The following is an 18,687-nucleotide window of genomic DNA, read 5'->3' as shown; positions in this document are numbered from 1 at the left end:
CCTCCGTTTTAAATAATGGAGTAAAACGTTTTGAGCATTTTACACGAATTAAAAAGTGAAATGATATTTAATTTTACAAAAATACTCTTCAATAATTACATTGAAAAACGAAATTAAAAAATATGAAAAAAAGGAGTAATAAATGGTAGAAGATATATTAGAATTTTTTTTATTAATATTGCATTAAAATTAATAGACAAATTTTTTCTCTAAAGATCTTATAATTTATAATTAAAGATAGATGGAGTACTATATAGCAACTGCCCCCAATTGCTATGCCTTAGATCCTTGTCTGTGTGGTAGTCCTAGAATTCATTCTCTACACCCTCCTTTCATGTTTTAAGCAACCCCTTTTTGAGACCAAAGAGGGTAATCATGAGAAACAAAAAAGCAGAGAATATGCCTCCAAAAATAATTACCTGCAAGTAGAGTAAACATGTTACATGATTATATGTTACTCTATTTTCTTAAAAATTTGCACATAAGCAGCAACAGTTTTCTTACCCATTTGAACATGTATGAATGGTCATCATTCCAAGTATATGGGATGTTCATGCCAAAAATACCAGCCACCACAGAGTAGGAAGTTAGACAAGCAGTTCCAGCGCTAAGAAAGAGCTCCAACTGCAGGAGTGTTGAAAAATTTAGCAAATACGCTTTACAAAACACCATACATGACATGCATAGTGCAGAAATATAATATGTACCCGAATAAGCTGATTTCGATGGTTGTCGAGCTGCAAAATGGATGAAAAGATATATATTTACTTGACATGTTATTCACTAAATACTTCTTGTTATCATAGTTTTAAGTTGCAGTCCGCCCCACAATATTGTTGGACTGCAATTGTTTTGTGATTTTAAAATTATGCATTCGGCCACAATGCGCATTGAAGATGCTACAAACGCAAGTGCCGCAATTGCAATACTCGCAACTGCAACTTAAAACCATGATTGATATTACTAGTAAATAAACTGCTAGTTGCTTACTTGGATGTTGATGTAATCTTGGGTATCATCAATATACTCGCGTAGCTTTATATTGAAAGAAAAAAAAGTAAAGTAATTAGACTAAATATAAATTTGATATCCAGCTGCTATGAGGTAACGAAGCAAACAACAAATTCAGAGTTTAAGCCCTATTGTTAAATATCTGGCATAGTGTATCGGAATGTCGCTCTCCAATACTGCACTTCGACTCCACTATGTTCAAAATAGTGACTTTTTATAATCTGTCATTTATCTTCCCTAAAAATGGCCCGCGACTATGAATACAACCGCGACAAAACGGTATTAGCAGGTGACGATACCAGTCTGATTATTCACGATTTTTATGTTAAAAAACAAATTCTGATTAATGCACTCCGTGACATGCACATTCAATGTTGCAACACCAGTACCAACTAAACTCGCAAAAGCTTTTACGGCAACTGCTAACCTAACACATTAATTAATTAACACTGACACGGGGAAAGGACACTTACCGTGATTAGTTTGTTTAGTGTAGCATCAATTTGCATGAAATAAGCCTGCAAAAATGAAAACGATAAATCAGTATATTTTATTACAAAAAATAAGGAAGATCTTTGTAAATACTTTTTGAAGAAAATAGTTTTATAACCTCGAGTAACATTTCAACCTCATCCACGCCATTTTCATATAAACTAATTGCTACCATACTTGCTCTGGACATATTGGATTCTATGGTTTGGGAGGCAGCATCTGATCCACTAATTGGTGACGCTGAGCCTGCCTTTCTCGACAGGTATAGGTCAGCCATCTTATCATCATCTTGCAGCAATTTTTCGAGCTCATCTCTAATCTGTAGCGGATGACAAGAAGTGATGAGTGATATGTTATACAAAAATGTATGCAAGAATGAGGTACAAAACTGATATTGATCATATGAATCTATGAAGAAAAATCGATCATCAACAACTTTTAACCATGATCATAAACGAGAGGAAGTCCCCATGATATTTTATTCAACATGGAGAACATGAAAGCTCCTTAAGTTACTGTAAAAAACTGACTGCTACTTCTATTCTGCAGTTGTAACAATTTTGGACACTTTTAACATTATACTTCCACTGGTGGAAGACTTGCTTTAAAACTGCACAGAACACTTTTTACACTATACTTCCACTGGTAGATATCTTACTTTAAAACTGCACTTTTTATTTCCTGGTTGAAAATGAAAATACAAACAAGTCTTTATATAGACCTAAAAGACTTCTGCTATACTAGGAAATTAAAGCAAATAAATACTCTTAATATGCCACTATCTCTTGACCTTCCAACTACAAGAGACTCTTTGTTTTTCCACTAACTTATTAATAAAAACTCATTTAACATAACATTAAAGTTTATTCAACAAAACTCCCATGTAAACTTAAATGTTTCTACCATCCATCATGCCTATCAATTTCTTGCCTCTGTCGAAAATTTCTTTCGATAATGGTTTTGTGAAAATATATGCTGCTTGATCCTTGCTTGCTACATGCCTCAATTCGACACTTCCTTCCTTCACATGTTCTCGAATCAAGTGGAAGCGAACGTCGATGTGTTTGCTCCTTTCATGATTCACTGGATTCCTTGCTAACTCAATTGCTGACTTGTTATCCACTTGAATTATTGTTGCACCTACCTGCTTTAGCTCCATTTTGCTTAACAATCTTCTAAGCCATATTGCATGACAAACGCACCAAGATGCTGCTATGTATTCAGCTTCACATGTCGAGAGTGTTACAATCGGCTGTTTCTTTGAAATCCATGTAAAAGCGGTATTTCCCATAAAGAACACATATCCTGAGGTGCTTTTTCGATCGTCTACATCTCCGCACCAATTGCTGTCGGAATAACCAATCAGCTTGTAATCTTCTGCTCTTGAATAAAACATTCCAAGTGACACAGTGCCTTGGATGTATCGAAGGATTCTTTTCAATGCCTTCCAATGTGTATATACTGGTTCCTCCATGAAACGACTTACAATTCCGACACTAAGCGAAAGATCTGGCCTTGTACATGTGAGATATCGAAGACTTCCTACCAAACTTCGATATTTGCTTGCTTCGATGCGTTCTCCTCCATCAAATTTTGACAACTTTGCACCTGGTTCCATTGGTGTCGATATCGGATTACAGTTTTCCATCTTATATTTTTTCAAGATTTCTTTTGCATATTTCTCCTGTGAAATGAAAATTCCTGTTTCTTCTTGTCGAACCTCCAGACCAAGAAAGAATCTCATCAGACCTAAGTCTGTCATCTCGAATTCACGTGTCATTGTGCCCTTGAATTCTTCTATCATCTGACTGTTGTTACTCAAGAAAATTAGATCATCGACATAGAGAGCAACGAGTAACAGGTTACCTCCATTCTTCTTTACATACAGAGCATGTTCGTAAGGACATTGCTTGAAACTGTTCTCTTTGAAGTATGTGTCGATGCGTGTATTCCATGCTCGCGGTGCTTGCTTCAACCCATAAAGCGCCTTTTTCAACTTTAGCACTTTTTCTTCTTTTCCAACTTTCATGTATCCGGGTGGTTGTTCGATGTAAACTTCTTCTTCGAGCACACCATTTAGAAATGCTGTCTTGACATCCATTTGAAATATCGGCCATTTGAATTGAGCAGCTTGTGATATAAGTAATCGAATTGTCTCCATTCTTGCAACAGGAGCAAATACTTCGTCATAATTGATTCCAGCTTTCTGTTTGTATCCCTTCGCAACAAGCCGCGCTTTATACCGTTCTATTTCGCCTCGAGCATTCATCTTTTTCTTGAACACCCACTTCACACCGATGGGTTGAATTCCTTTTGGTAATTCTGCTAGTTCCCATGTGTTGTTACGTTCAATGGCCTTGATCTCTTCGTTCATGGCAGTTTTCCATTTTTCATCTCGCATCGCCTCTTCAAGGCTAATGTTTTCAGTATCTGCCAAAAGACATATAAGATGCACCTCTTCTGTTGTATCATACAAATCCTGCAGACTTCGCATTCTAGGTTGCAGAGGTTCATCTTCAGTGTCAGAATCTTCAAGGTCAGATGAAGTGCTTGTCGGTATAGCGACTGATGTTTCTCCAACTTCGACGATAACTTCTGTCGAATTGTTCCAGTCCCACTTGCTCATTTCGTTTACTCGAACGTCTCTACTCACTATCACCTTCTTGCTTATGGGATCAAACAGCCTGTACCCTTTTGTCTTCTCATCATATCCAATGAATATGTATTTCTGACTTTTGTCTTCAAGCTTTGTTCTTCGTTGATCCGGTATGTGTGCATAAGCCACACTACCAAATACTTTGAAATGAGAAACTGTTGGCTTTTGTCCGCTCCATGCTTCTTGTGGTGTTTGATCTTCTAACTTCGAATGAGGATATCGATTCTGAACATAAATGGCACATTGTACAGCTTCGGCCCAAAATTCCTTCGACATGTTCTTGCTCTTAAGCATTGATCGAACCATGTCGAGAACTGTTCGATTTTTCCTTTCAGCCACACCGTTTTGTTGAGGTGAATATGGTGCAGTTAGAAATCTCCTTATGCCCTGCTCTTCACAATACTTCATAAAGGCTGTTGAAGTATACTCACCGCCTCTGTCAGATCGAACTGCTTTGATGTGTCTGTCAGTTGCCTTCTCCACCATCACTTTGAACTTTTTAAACACCTCGAATGCTTCAGATTTTTCTTTCAAGAAATAAACCCAAGTCTTTCGTGAGAAATCATCGATAAAGGAAATGAAATACCTTTTGCCACTGAAAGATTCCGGAGTGATTGGTCCACATATGTCGGTATGAATCAGTTCGAGAATATGTTTAGATTGATATTCGGCCTTCTTTTGAAATGAGGTTCTTGTTTGTTTGCTAAGCACACACTCTTCACAAAACTTTCCTTCATAGTCCATGTCTGGTAGCCCGTGCACCATGTTACTCTTTGCTAACCTTCTCAGACCAGCATGATATAGATGACCAAAACGTAGATGCCACAGCGACGCTTTGTCTTCGACATTGACTTGCAAACATTTTCCTCGAACGCTTCTCAAGTTCAGTTTGTACATTCGATTTTTCCCCTTTTCGACTTGAGCAACCAGATGCCCTAGATTGTCCTTCAAGTGTAATATCCGATCTTTCATGAATATCGAATAACCTTTTTCAGTGAGTTGCCCCAAACTCAAAATATTTGTCTTGAGATCTGGTACATAGTACACATCTTAGATTGACCCAGTCAAGTCATCCTTCTGCAAGTAACAAATCGTACCTCTGCCTTCGACCTTCACTTTCGATGCATCTCCAAAAGACACATGACCATCTTCAATCTTTTGCATTTCTTTAAATAGGTGTTTGTGACCACACATATGGTTACTTTCCCCTGAGTCAAGATACCACATATTATCATTATTCGCGTCTACTTCTTTTTGAGTCATCAGCAGAAAGCCTTCATTCGCTTCGGCTTCCAAAGCTAGATTGGTTGTTTCGTCTACCTTCTTTTCGACTCGACAATCTTTTGCAAGATGTCCCACTTTATCACAGTTATAGCATTTGTAGGAGTTGCAATCCTTTGCATAATGACCATGTTTGTTACACTTGTAACATTCGATGTTGGAGTAGTTCGACCGACCACCTCTTTGACCACGTCCTCTGCCACGCCAATTTTGCTGGCTCGACTGTCCTCTCTCGAAGTTGCTGCCTCGACCACTTCGACCATTGTCACGACCTCCACGGCCACGTCCTCTTCCTCGAAAGTTTTGAGAAAAGAGCACCTTTTCGTCTTTGGTGGACTCCTTGGTCTGAACTGCTTCGTCGTTTGTCTTCTCCTTCTTTTTGATCTTACGTTGTTCGTGTGCCTCGAGAGAACCAGCTAGCTCCTCGACTGTGAGCGTTGCAAGGTCCTTCGACTCTTCTATCGCGCACACAACATTCTCAAAGTTATCAGTTAAAGATCTGAGAATCTTTTCGACAATACGAGCATCAGTCATCGTTTCTCCATTTCGATTGAGTTTATTCACCACTGTTTGCAAACGCGTGATGTATTCTGATACAGTTTCTGACTTCTTCATCTTCATTCTCTCCAATTCTCCTCGAAGAGTTTGAAGACGAACTTGCTTGACTCGGTCAGCTCCTTTGTATACTTTTTCTAACGTGTCCCATGCTTGTTTTGAAGTCGTTGCACCTGCAATCTTTTCAAAGCTTGATTCATCAACAGCTCGGAACAAGATGTACAGTGCCGTCTTATCCTTCGAACACGTCTCTTTCAACGCCTTGGTTTGAGCCGCTGTATACCCCGTGGTATCTGGTTCTATGAAACCAGTTTCGACCGTCTCCCACGAATCTAGAGATCCAAGAAGAGCTTTCATTTGGATACTCCAGTTTTCGTAATTCGCCTTCGTTAATCGTGGTAGCGGCATTTGACTCATCGTATTCGCCATTAGCTCTGATACCAATTTGTAAAAAACTGACTGCTACTTCTATTCTGCAGTTGTAACAATTTTGGACACTTTTAACACTATACTTCCACTGGTGGAAGACTTGCTTTAAAACTGCACAGAACACTTTTTACACTATACTTCCACTGGTAGATATCTTACTTTAAAACTGCACTTTTTACTTCCTGGTTGAAAATGAAAATACAAACAAGTCTTTATATAGACCTAAAAGACTTCTGCTATACTAGGAAATTAAAGCAAATAAATACTCTTAATATGCCACTATCTCTTGACCTTCCAACTACAAGAGACTCTTTGTTTTTCCACTAACTTATTAATAAAAACTCATTTAACATAACATTAAAGTTTATTCAACAGTTACCATTCGTATAGAATATTAATATAAAATATTGATAGTCCTACTTCATATACTTTTTTTTTAATAAGCAATGATATAAGATATCGCACTATGGGTGCAACCCTTACAACAAGAACTCTAAATAGAGTTAAAACAGTTTAAAAGTAACTTGTACCAATCATAAAAAATAGTCCTAGAAGTAGAGTTACTATTACACAACCATCTCCAAGAAAAGAACAAAATGTTAGAGATCACCACTTCAAAACTAAAAGAAGCATTATAAAAAATAATGGTGTTTTTCATTATCCAAATACACCAAATTAGAGCTAACCAAATTGAGTTTAATTTAACTCTAGAGTTGGATTTCCTCACTTTTTCTTGGATGTAACCAAATTAAGTCCTACTTCATATACTTAAATTTCATTGCAGTAAGATCAATAATCATCTTGAAACAGAAGGTGCAGATTGTATATAAAAAGAAAATAGGATTTTTCTGTCCCCAAGATTTCACTAGCATTAGAAGTAGAAAACTTGACGTACCTTTTGAACCCCGGCAGTCAGCTTTGTCATTGCATTAATCAGTTTACGAACTCTGTCCAAATTTAGACCACTAATCTGCAGGCAAAATACAGTCTGAGAATTTCAAAAACATGTAACAAACAGACTTCTCAAGAAAAATCTCTTCTCCCACTTTTGAAATCGAACCTTCTTATTTGTTAGCTTATTCTATATATCTGAGGAGGGCTCATATAAAAACTGAAACAAGATAAGGAATTGAATTAATTTTGTACCTTGCAAGTAAGTTCATCTAATTCAGAATAAGCATCCATCTCCAACTCAGTTGTACGTTCAGCAAGAAAACTACAAATGGCTTCTAAGGCTACCTCCAGAGCCCGGAATTCAAACGGTGACTCTACATTGCATAATATAGATCATTCAGATGCACGGAGAATACCAATATTAATGTGTCAATTGAAAACAAATTTATGCAATCAACTATTATTTTAGACATGCCATCTTCTTCAGCAGAATCGATCTCGTGATGAATGGCACTTATTGTAGGCAATCGTCTCTTGAGTTTGTCAACAACAGGGACCACAGGTTCATCTGTTGGATCTCTCAGCAATACCTATACCACAACTTATATATAGATACAATTATTATGTGGAATTAAAAACTATCTCAATCTCCATGAACAAATTATGCATTCACAAATTGAAAGAAAAGCTAACTAACCTCTTTTGCTGTGATGATCGCCTTGATATGCTGAAACATACAAAAAAACAAATTTAAAAACAAAGAACAAAACATAGGTTTAAATGTGAAAAACATAACCATACGTGACCCTCCACCTCCAAATTAAGAAGAATAGCTTTCTCTCGAACAAGAATGGTAGAAGGGTAAGAGAGAAAGGGATCAAGGATTCTAAGATCATGTGCATTAATCTCAACCCTATGCATGATAGCATGCTTGTCCACGTCAAGAATCAACCCTTGGTTCCTAGCATCAAACAAAATCCAACTTGTCTTCATCTTCGTAACCACCATAGCCTGTGGGTCTGAGTCTGCAGTGACGTCAATGCTGCTCTCTTGAGCCATCCCTTACCTCCAACCACTTCAAATTACATTACCATAAACCCCAAACTCAATTCAACATCATTGACTATTTGACTTTAAATATCACAAATATCAGAAAAACTAATCTTTTAAAATTCTTTTTTCCGTTAATGAAACATGAAACAATTATAAAATTAGAATCAACGAAAAACCATATTTTTCAACTCTTATCATTTACCGAAAAATAGCTATACTGAGAAATATTATAGGATTTGTAATGAAAACCAGAAGAGGAAAAAAATAATTGGAAATTCAGTATTTATTATGTACTTATTATGTAGTTTTATATTGATCCACTATTTATTTTATTTTTCAACAAAAATAGAATTACGCAGAGCCAATTTATTGATGAATCCTAAGTGAGGTGTAAATTAAGATGTTTCGTGTAAATACAAAAAAAAGAAAGACCTAAAATAGCTTTAAACTAATAATATATTAATTATTTATAAGTATTTTAAATAAACCAAATATTATTTTTTAACAAAATAAAATATAACAATACTATTGTAGTATAAATTTTTAAAAAAAGCAAATATATTTCATTTTTGTATATAAAAAGTTTATTTTATATATATACATATATATTATTTTTTAACAAAATAAAATATAACAATACTATTGTAGTATAAATTTTTATTAAAAGCAAATATATTTCATTTTTGTATATAAAAAGTTTATTTTATATATATATATATATATATATATATATATATATATATATATATATATATTTATATCTTGGGCGGAACAAGTCATTGGGATACCCTTTTGTCCAACTGGTAGAGTGAGGGGAAGCATTTGTTAGAGGAAAAATGTTCGCAATCTGATTCTCTAGCAGGGCAAGTATTTGTAGGAATTCGAGACAACTTATACCTCTCTTATCGGAGTAAAGAATGTTTTGTCCCCCCTTAATCTCCCGGATTCTGGTGGAAGCTTGTTTTGCAAGTTACTAATTAAGGAATTTTCATTAAAGACCAACATGCTTTTGATGATGACAACTAGTCTTTGATGAAAATAACTAAAGTAAAGAGTAAAGCGGCTAAAGATGCAACCAAATCAATAAAGCTTGATAACTTGGAATCTCATATGATAGCCTTAAAGTAATTTAACTCAAGACTCATCTCAAATTAAAAGTCAAGCAAGTCTCTACAAGACAGAAGTATCTGACAAGACTTGAAGTATGTGAAAAGCCTGCCAAAATGCGTTTGAGTGAATATATTGTAAAAGCATTAGGGTTTTCTCGCAAAGTATACGTCTAATCACTCACGTACACTTAAACATCTTTTTAAACATTTTTTTCGAGAAAATACTTTCAAAATAGCCTTGAATTTCTATTAGATGAGTTTGGAGTTGTCAGAAAAGCTCTAGGAAAATTTTTCTTTGCCAATTTGGCGTCTTAACCCAATTGATTGGGCCTGTTCAAAAATGCCCCCTAAGCGATTAGGACATCATCTTAATAATAGCTAACGACCAATTTTTTTTTTACTTTTTAACTTGCTAATCGATTAATTTTAGGCCTACCAATCGATTGATACCTTAACCTAATCGATTGGGCTTGTTCAAAAATGTGTCCTAAGCGATTAGGACATCATTTTAATGATAGCTATCGACCAAATATCTTTTTTTATACTTTTTAACTTGCTAATCGATTAATTTTAGGCCTACCAATGGATTGGTACATAATCCCAATCGACTGCCTTTTCATTTATGGCCTTAAAACTTTTCCTTTTTTATGTCAACCTCTAACCTATAAATAGAGGTCCCTTCTAACATATTTTAACATCTGGAAAATGTGATTTCAATTCTCAATTCTCACTTCTCACTCTTTCTCTAAAAATTCTTTTTGTCTACTTTCTCTCACTAAAAGTTTAGCCGTTGCACTTTCGAGAAAGTCAATTTTCGAGTGAGTAAATTGTAATTCTGGAAGGATAGTTTTGTAAGTTCACTGAGGAAGTTTTGTGTTACCTTGCTCGATTAATTTATCTACTTAGGGATTATTTTTTTGGGTTTGAAGCTAAACCTATAAAAAGCTTTGGTTTGAGATTTGTGTGATCAAGTCTCTGTTTAGGTTTGAGATCAGCCCGCTATTAAAATCTCATAGGTTCTTGGTTAGTGCGGTATAAAACCAATATTTTCAAGCTCATCCCAATGTTAAAAGCTTGGTTCTCTTTGAGATCATCTAGGTGGTAAAATCTCACTAGTTCTTAATTAGCCCAGTATAAAACCAAGTTTCGGTTTGCGAGCACATCCCGATGTTGAAAGCTTTCTAAGATTTCCGACCCTCGAGTGGTGTTGTGAATCCTTTGCTTTCCAACCCTCGAGTCTTGAGTTTCCAACCCTCGTGTTATGAATCCTTTACTTTCCGACCCTCGAGTTGTGAGTTTACAACCCTCGTGTTGTGAATCCTTTGCTTTCTGACCCTCGTGTCCTAGATTTCCAATTCTCTAATTGTGGATATTTGTTATATACTCCAAAAAAACCAATGCCTATTTGGTACTCCGGCCAATACATGTTTGACGTTTTAATCACTACTTGCTTGTCAACTCTTTTAATCCAATACATGTTTTGGAGGCTTCAAAATCTAGTTGCCTGGCAAACAGTTGGCTCTTGCATTTGCCCGTTGTGAGTGAGCCTTACATTCCTCTGTCCTGTGAGGAAGCTCCGTGGAGACGTCATGTTATATCTTGAGGCATTTCCTATTTTACCTCGCAGGTACATGTATCCGTTCAAGTACAACACGTCGGTGCATTGATTAAATCTCGCCAAGCGATGGTAGTAACCCCAACTTGGGTTTGCATAATCCTCAACATTGTCTCAGTATCTCTCCAGCGAGTTATACCCAGCAGGGTGGATCATTCCCCCAATTTCCTCAGTGGAAGAAGCCTTTTTATCCCAAGTTGTGTCCATCCCCGCAATGGACATTCCTTGAAGTAGAATTTTGTCTCTCATCCTTGAAGGTTCCCCAACTATCCTTATATCCCTGCTGATGGGATGCTCCCCGGCTGAATCATGGTTGTGTAACACCAGGCTACTTGTTGAGGTTCCTCGCCCAGTTTCCTCATTTTCCCCAGCGGAACGTCTTCTCCCTAACAGGTCGGCCTTTTCCTCAGCTAGAAGGTTATCTCGTTCCACAACAGAGTTGTCTTAATGAGATTCATGGTTCCAGATTCCTCATTTCCCCGGTGGATCTCTCGTATCCTCAGTGGATTCTTATGCAGAAGTTTCCCCGCCGAGTTTTTCCTCAGCAGAGCTTCTCGCACATCCCCTGCAGAACCTATTTCCGACAGGGATATCCCTAGTGGATCTTGTTAAACACGAGCAAACCTTTTCTCCTCACCAGAGTTAGCTTTTCCAGTTTTGCATATCCCCTGCAAGTTGGAAAGTTTATATCCCCAGCAGTCAACGGGGTACTCTCCAACTTATTAGTTAAGATTTCTGAAGCCCCAAGAAGAGTTTATCCCCAAGCAGAGTCCGCACTCGAATCTGATCATCTCCAGCAGATTTCTGATCTTTCTGTGTCAGTTTGCAACTGTGACTTCTAGTCTATCAATTTGCCTCCCCACAGAGTTCCAGACTCTCCCCATGACTTCTTCAGCAACTCCTTGCTTCCCCACTGTTTCCCTAGCAGCGTCGGAACTATGCATCTTCGCATTGCATCTCTAGGAGTGTAACGTTTCCATTCTCGCAATATTACTCCATAAAACATTCATACATGCATCATAGCATAAATCATTTTTGTTTCTTTCTACAGGAAAGTTATCAAGATCTCCAAATGCCTCCCAGAGAGCAATTCGCCTAGTCATTACAAGCGCTTATCATGATGTCCAAATCAGAAGAAGTTTGTCTTCTTATCTCTAACATCGTCAGATTAGATAAAGTCATTCTTATTCCCGATGCCCCCAAATCGGTTGAAGATATTTGTTCCTATCCTGATGTCCAGTTCAGTTGAGGGAACAGCCTCTAGATCTCTAGTTCTTCCTAAGGAGCTAGCCTGCTGATGTACAGATCAGTCGAAGATATCTCCTGATGATTTACTTCATCAGAAGAGGATTGTCTGCTTATTCCTGATGTCCCTAGATTAGTTGAAGACACTCTTATTCCCGATGTCCCTAGATCGATTGAAGATATTTGTTTATATCCTGATGCCCAGTTCAGTTGAAGGAAACGCCTCCGGATCCCCAGATCTTCCGAAGGAGCAAGCCCTCTGGTTCCCAGATCAGTCAGAAATATCTACCCCCTGATGATTTATTTTGTTTAGAAGAAGATGTCTACGTATTCCTGATGCCCTCAAATCAGTTTAAGATGTACGAATTCCTGATGTCCCTAGATCATTTGAAGACATTCTTGATTCCAGATGCCACCAGATCGGTTGAGGATATCCACTCCCTCCTGATGCCACAAGATCAGTCGAAGGATCCGCTCTTGAAGCTTCCGATCAATTAAGGATATCCACCCACCTGGCGATTTATTTTTGTTAGAAGAAGACATGTTTGCCCAGTCCTGATGTCCCCATATCAGTCGAAGACATTCTTATCCCCGATGCCCAGGTCGGACAAAGATATCTATCTCGTTTTGATGCTCAGATCAGACGAAGATGTCAACCTTCTCTTGATATTCAGATCAATTGAAGTTTCCCCTTTGCCAGTAGGGATGAGTTCCTTCTCACCAGCAGATCGGGATATTTAATTATCAGAGCGCAAATATTCGAGTTCATTCTAGTATTGAATCCTCTTCCACCTTGACCGTTCGGAACTTCCGTTTCTCACTCGTCATGTTCAAGAAGTTTGAATAGGGGGCTGTTGCAACTCAAAATTTTCTCTCTTCTCTGTTCTATAAGTTACGAAGAACGTTTATTTCGTCGGCCAAAAATCAAAAATAATAAAGAGTTTCTTATCTGAGTGTTTGATTTTGTTGAGATCCAAACGAGTTTAATTGGATTTTATGTTGAGGTTTCTTGTATTCTTAAATTTAAGTTCATCTTCAAAGATTCTTCAAGTTATTGTTATTGAATTGATAATCAAGGCACTATTCTTTCGATTGCTTGTTACCTGTCGTGCAAGTTAACATGATTTGAGGAATTGGGGTTCCATTGAGTTAGAGTTGGATTAGAGGTTCATTTATGTGGATTTCTTGACCAGCAAAGCGCAAGTTACAAAGGCATACCCCATTATTCATCCATGTCAAATCCAATTATTTCGAGTTCAAGAGCGAATTTCGAGTTCAACATCATTCAATTTGGTTTCAAGTTAAACCTATCATCCAAAATTTATACAAAAACCATGTTCAAAATCCAATTCCATCATTACATCCTTCAAACTTCTTTCCAAAATGACAATCCATTACAATAAGGCAAGAGTGCATTCTATTACAATACACATTAAAGGTTACAAAAGAAATTCAAATACACCGAAAATTATACAGAAGGGAATCGTGCTTCTAATCCAAAACTATAGCTTCACCAATCTTCATGGTGCTTCTACAATCTTCATGTTGTGGCCCAAATTTCCATATCATATAACCTGCAACTATAACCAAAATATCAGCACCTGCGTAATTTTCCCAAACCTGTTGCATCAAGAAACCAATAAAAATTTAGTCCAAAAATCCTGCATCCTTCACAATAAACCGTCACCACCTGCACCAAAAACCGCATCGATTCGAGAAGGAAAAAACCGATTCAGACCTGTAACTAACAAATAAACCGAACAAAGAAATTGGAGGAAAAATAGAAGAGGATCCCGTATGAAGATAACAGAAAAAGAAAATAGCAGAAAAAAGAGTGGTAACAACCAGTAACAAACTTCACTGATCTTTCACAATCAGTCTGAAAAACACACATAGAAAAATCTCCACAAAAGAATCTCGGATTTCAATCTTCTCTGGATCCACTCTTCACATCTCACAACAATTTTCATCCTTCTTCCTCTCCATTCCATTCACCTCTAACAGAAACGTAACAAACTTCTCTCCCTCGTGATTACTTCTCTCTCCACAAATCTCCTTCTTCTCAATCTTCAATGTCTCGATTCCATTTATTCAATCCATTTATTCAAGAATTCACAAAGAAAACTCAACCATTCATTCATACTGAATTGGCCAGAAAATATCTACGCTAACAACCTGCAGAACCAACAACACATCACGCAAGAGCACATCACAAACGATAACGACAATGTATCGCAAATGTCAAATCATAAAGAAGAAGAGAGGAATGAGTTCCTCTGGTTTTCTTGGTGTCATCGTCAAACTCACTAGAGCGTACATCCGGTAGGCAATTCTTGTTCTCCTTCTTCTCGCCTAAATTCGATTTATGAACGCGTTTGTGTTTGATTAACGAATCTGAGAGACGTCAGAGATATGCATGTCCACCACGACGTTCTGAATAGTTGATCGGAGAGGAAGGATACGTCGTTGCTACCGTTCACGTGAAAAAGGAGATTGCACCATAAGGAGGCATGAATCACCGTTTTCGGCCGTGAGAGAAGAGAAGACATTGTACACTGGCAGTGTTCAAAGAGATGTTGCTCGGAAACGATGGAGCTCTCTGGCCGCCGTCGCCGCGAGTTTATCTGAGAGAGGGAGGTAAGGTTCTCAATTATTCCAATAGTCACATGTAGGGCTGGACAAAAGTTAACCAACCAATAATGTCCGACCGACCCAAACTTAATTTAACGCTCCGAGTCGGATTAAACTGGGTTACCAAATTAACTGGGTGTTTGGTTCGGCTTTTAATGGGCTCACTCGGTTCGGTTCAGATGAAAATATTAAACCCGTCGGTGACCGGGCCCGACCGCATTTAATTAATATTTTATTATTATAGTTATTAATATTAATATCAGATTTACATTCTCATCTAAAAATCCTAGTTCCTTCCTTTCACTTTGTCTCTTGTCTCTCACTTTGTTCTTTCTTTTCTTTCATATTCGTCGTCGCTGCCGTATAATCACTTCTTCGCTTCACTCTTCTTCATCTCACCTTTGCCTTCCTCTCTAATCGTTATCTCACCTCCGATTTATGTTCATTGTCTTCTTATGCTTCAATAGGTTAGTATTTGTTGATTTAGGATCTTTTTAAGGTGATATTTATGATTTGGGTGATTCTGAAAGTGATCCAAGCTTGCCATTTTAAAATTTGTATTGTTTGTCTCTAAGAGTGATTTAGGGTTAAGTTTTGTTTATGTAATGTTTGGATCTGATGAAGTATAAATTTTTGTATTTAATAATGTTGTGTTTTGATCTTACAGCTTGAAAGTTACTAGAGTTTTCTGAAGTTCTCAGAGACTACATGGCCTTGAAGGAGGAAATCTTACAACTTACAAGTCAAAGCTTATCTTTTGTAACTTAGAAGTAAGTCAAAAGTGTGATATCTTAATTTTCTGTTATGTAACTCTTATTTTTTAATGGTAGACTGCAAATTTCTTCCACATCTATAAGAAGTTCTTATTGTTTTTGGGTTAATGAATTTTTTCGTCCCTTTAAATATTTCAAATTTCGTTTTTAGTCCCTCCAAAATTTTCCTTCAAAAAGTCGTCCCTTCAAAAATTTTCTTCCGAACTATTGGTCCCTAACATCAAATTTCGCAGCTAATCAGTGGCTAAATTCGTAGCTAATCTCTAGCAAATTTGACGTTAGGGACCAATAGTTTAGACGAAAAAATTTTGAAGGGACGATTTCTTAAAGGAAAAATTTGGAGGGACTAAAAACGAAATCTGCAATATTTAGAGGGACCAAAAAGTTCATTAACCCTTTTTTTTTGTGTTTTGAAAATATATGTAAATCATTTTATATGAAAGGCAATGATGCTACGACTTGAATTGAATATTTATGAAGTTTGTTGATTCCGCTGCGAGTTAATTATTGAATTTAAACAAAGTGATTTTTAATAATGATTTGATTATCGTTTTAAATTCTTGTGCTATGTATCTATATGAAGGCAAGCAAGCCGTAAATGTTTTTGAGATGATGAATATGTGATACCTCAAATGAACTTGTTTGAAATTTATACTCGGATTTTCCGTATAATTTATCGGGTAGATTTGGGGTGTTACAAAAGGGCCCATCAAGAAGCATAAACACGGATCTATGAGAATGCAGGGAGTTGGATCTGAAAACATCCAAATAGCATGGAAGGAGTTGGATCTGTAAACATCCAAATAGCAAGGTAAGGAGTTGGATCTATAAACATCCAAATAAGATTGAAGATTTATGCTTGAAGTATTTCTGATTACATGTGTTTTTCTATGCTTGAAGTATTACATGTGTTTTTCTATGCTTGGATTTGTAAACATCCAAATAAGACTGAAGATTTATGCTTGAAGTATTTCATTTTACATGTGTTTTTCTATGCTTGAAGTATTTATCTTGAAATTATATGCTTGAATTATTTCATTTTACACGTGTTTTTATATGCTTGAATTATAATTTTCTATGCTTTGAGTAGTTATCTTGAAATGTGAAGTGGTTTTTATGGATTGATTTCAGAGCACATGATCGAGCAGCAATCAAGTTTCGTGGTGTTGATGCTGATATTAATTTCAAAGTGAGCGATTATGATGAAGATATAAAGCAGGTTTGTGAGCATTTGTTGTTGTGTTGAGTATTGATCTCATTTAAAACTTGAATGTGTGTATTATAACTGCAACATGAACTTTGATCTTATTGCAGCATGAACTTAGTATTCTACCTGATTAATTCTATCTGTCTAACTTATAACAAAAACAATATTTTAACTCCAGATGTTTTTCTCAAATGCAGGTTTTGGTGTTTGTCTCTAGAATATATTGGAGTTAAATGAGAATTATGGACATGATTATCATTTTCAATGATTTTGATATGCTGAAGTTAAATGTAATTTAAAGAGATGATTCTCTTATTCAATTATTTTCATATTTAAAAAAGTTAAAGTTCTGTATTTTATAAATTCACTAATGATAATCCTTTCCTTAAAAGGGAATTATCTTCCTAAAATATATGTTTTAAAACGGCTAAAAAAACCTTCTATCTTAACTTTTGTAGATTATTTTTTCAATGTTACTTTGTTTCTCATGATTTCTTTTGTAGATTGTTTCTAAATGTTACTGAAAACGTACTCTTTTTACTTTTGTTACAGGACACAATTCACCTATTATTGATGAAGATACACCTATTATTCTCAATGGTAATGTTTATTATCATGTTCATAACATTTTTTATGCATATTTTACTGACTTGTAAAATATGTTATTTTTTCATTTAGATTTAGATTTTATTGATGGTAATATTTTACAAAATAAACATTAATTTTTTTCTTCTGGTTAATCATTTTTTTCTGGTAAATCAATTACTCTTATCTACGTGTGTTAGTGAATGATTTATGAGAATTTATGATTTTTTATATTAGATAGTCAAATAAAATATTGACCATTTATTCAATATTAATTTATTATCAATATTTTTGTTAACTAATATCCCTTATTTATATTTTTTATGACAGGATTTGCTTGCATGAATTAGTTGGACAAAGGAAATATGGACAAAACATATTTTATCTCACAATATGACTGATTCAATATTTGAATGTTGTTATAATTTGTAATAAAATTATAAAATTTGTCTATTATGTTTTCTAAAATATAATTAATACTGCTTTTTTTATCCAAATAATTAACAGTTTTTTTTAATTGTGCTTGAAATTTAGGTGGCCCAACAACACCCAACAACTAAGTTGTTAATAAGAATGTAAAAAAAGTATAAAACATCTAGAATTTCTTATTAGACCTCCTAGTCCTCTTGGTCACCCGCGCTGAAATCCCCAAAATGCCCCTTTATTTCAGAAATGCATTTTCGAAGTCTACTTTTTATGAAAAAAAAAGGTGGTTTCGGAGATGCACTTCCGAAAACACCTTTTTTTTGTAAAAAAAAAAAGTGTTTTCGGAAGTACATCTCCGAATTCACCCCCCTTGGAAGATTTTAGATATGTACTTCCGAAATCTTCTCTAATACAGAATCCATCAAACAAACAACAACATTTCGATTTTATTACAAAACATGGAAATTACAAACATCACATAACATAAAATTAAAGTTACATATTGTTAAACACGGGTAGGTGAGGATGAGTCAACATTTTGATAACGTCGGCCCCCGATCTTTGAAGTTTCGCATCCAACTCGATCGGACCCTTCGAAGAAAATCAGTTGAAAGTTGACCACAAAACCGCTAAATCCTTGTCGTTCTTGACTTCAAATGGGGTGAACACAACGTCTTCCTCGTCGTTAAGCGAAGGCAAGCGGTACTCAAGCTTGACAACCTTCC

At 36.0% G+C, this 18,687-nt stretch overlaps 1 protein-coding gene across 1 annotated transcript; it reads right to left on the bottom strand.

Moving 5' to 3' along the window:
* Positions 1-299: 299 nt before the first annotated feature.
* On the bottom strand, positions 300-8,377 carry LOC131624609 (magnesium transporter MRS2-I-like). The gene is made up of 11 exons (XM_058895546.1): positions 8,132-8,377; positions 8,016-8,045; positions 7,794-7,908; positions 7,571-7,692; positions 7,320-7,394; positions 1,622-1,822; positions 1,485-1,529; positions 991-1,035; positions 708-737; positions 505-624; positions 300-419 (listed from the first exon to the last, which is right to left on the bottom strand). Exons 1-11 carry the CDS (start codon positions 8,375-8,377, stop codon positions 333-335), a joined length of 1,116 nt encoding a protein of 371 aa, XP_058751529.1. The 3' UTR covers positions 300-332.
* Positions 8,378-18,687: the final 10,310 nt, after the last annotated feature.

This window comes from Vicia villosa, unplaced genomic scaffold (assembly GCF_029867415.1).
Source record: "Vicia villosa cultivar HV-30 ecotype Madison, WI unplaced genomic scaffold, Vvil1.0 ctg.000144F_1_1_1, whole genome shotgun sequence".
NCBI lineage: Eukaryota > Viridiplantae > Streptophyta > Magnoliopsida > Fabales > Fabaceae > Vicia > Vicia villosa.
Note: the sequence above shows the minus strand (reverse complement) of the source record. Positions and strands in the feature narration are given on the sequence as shown.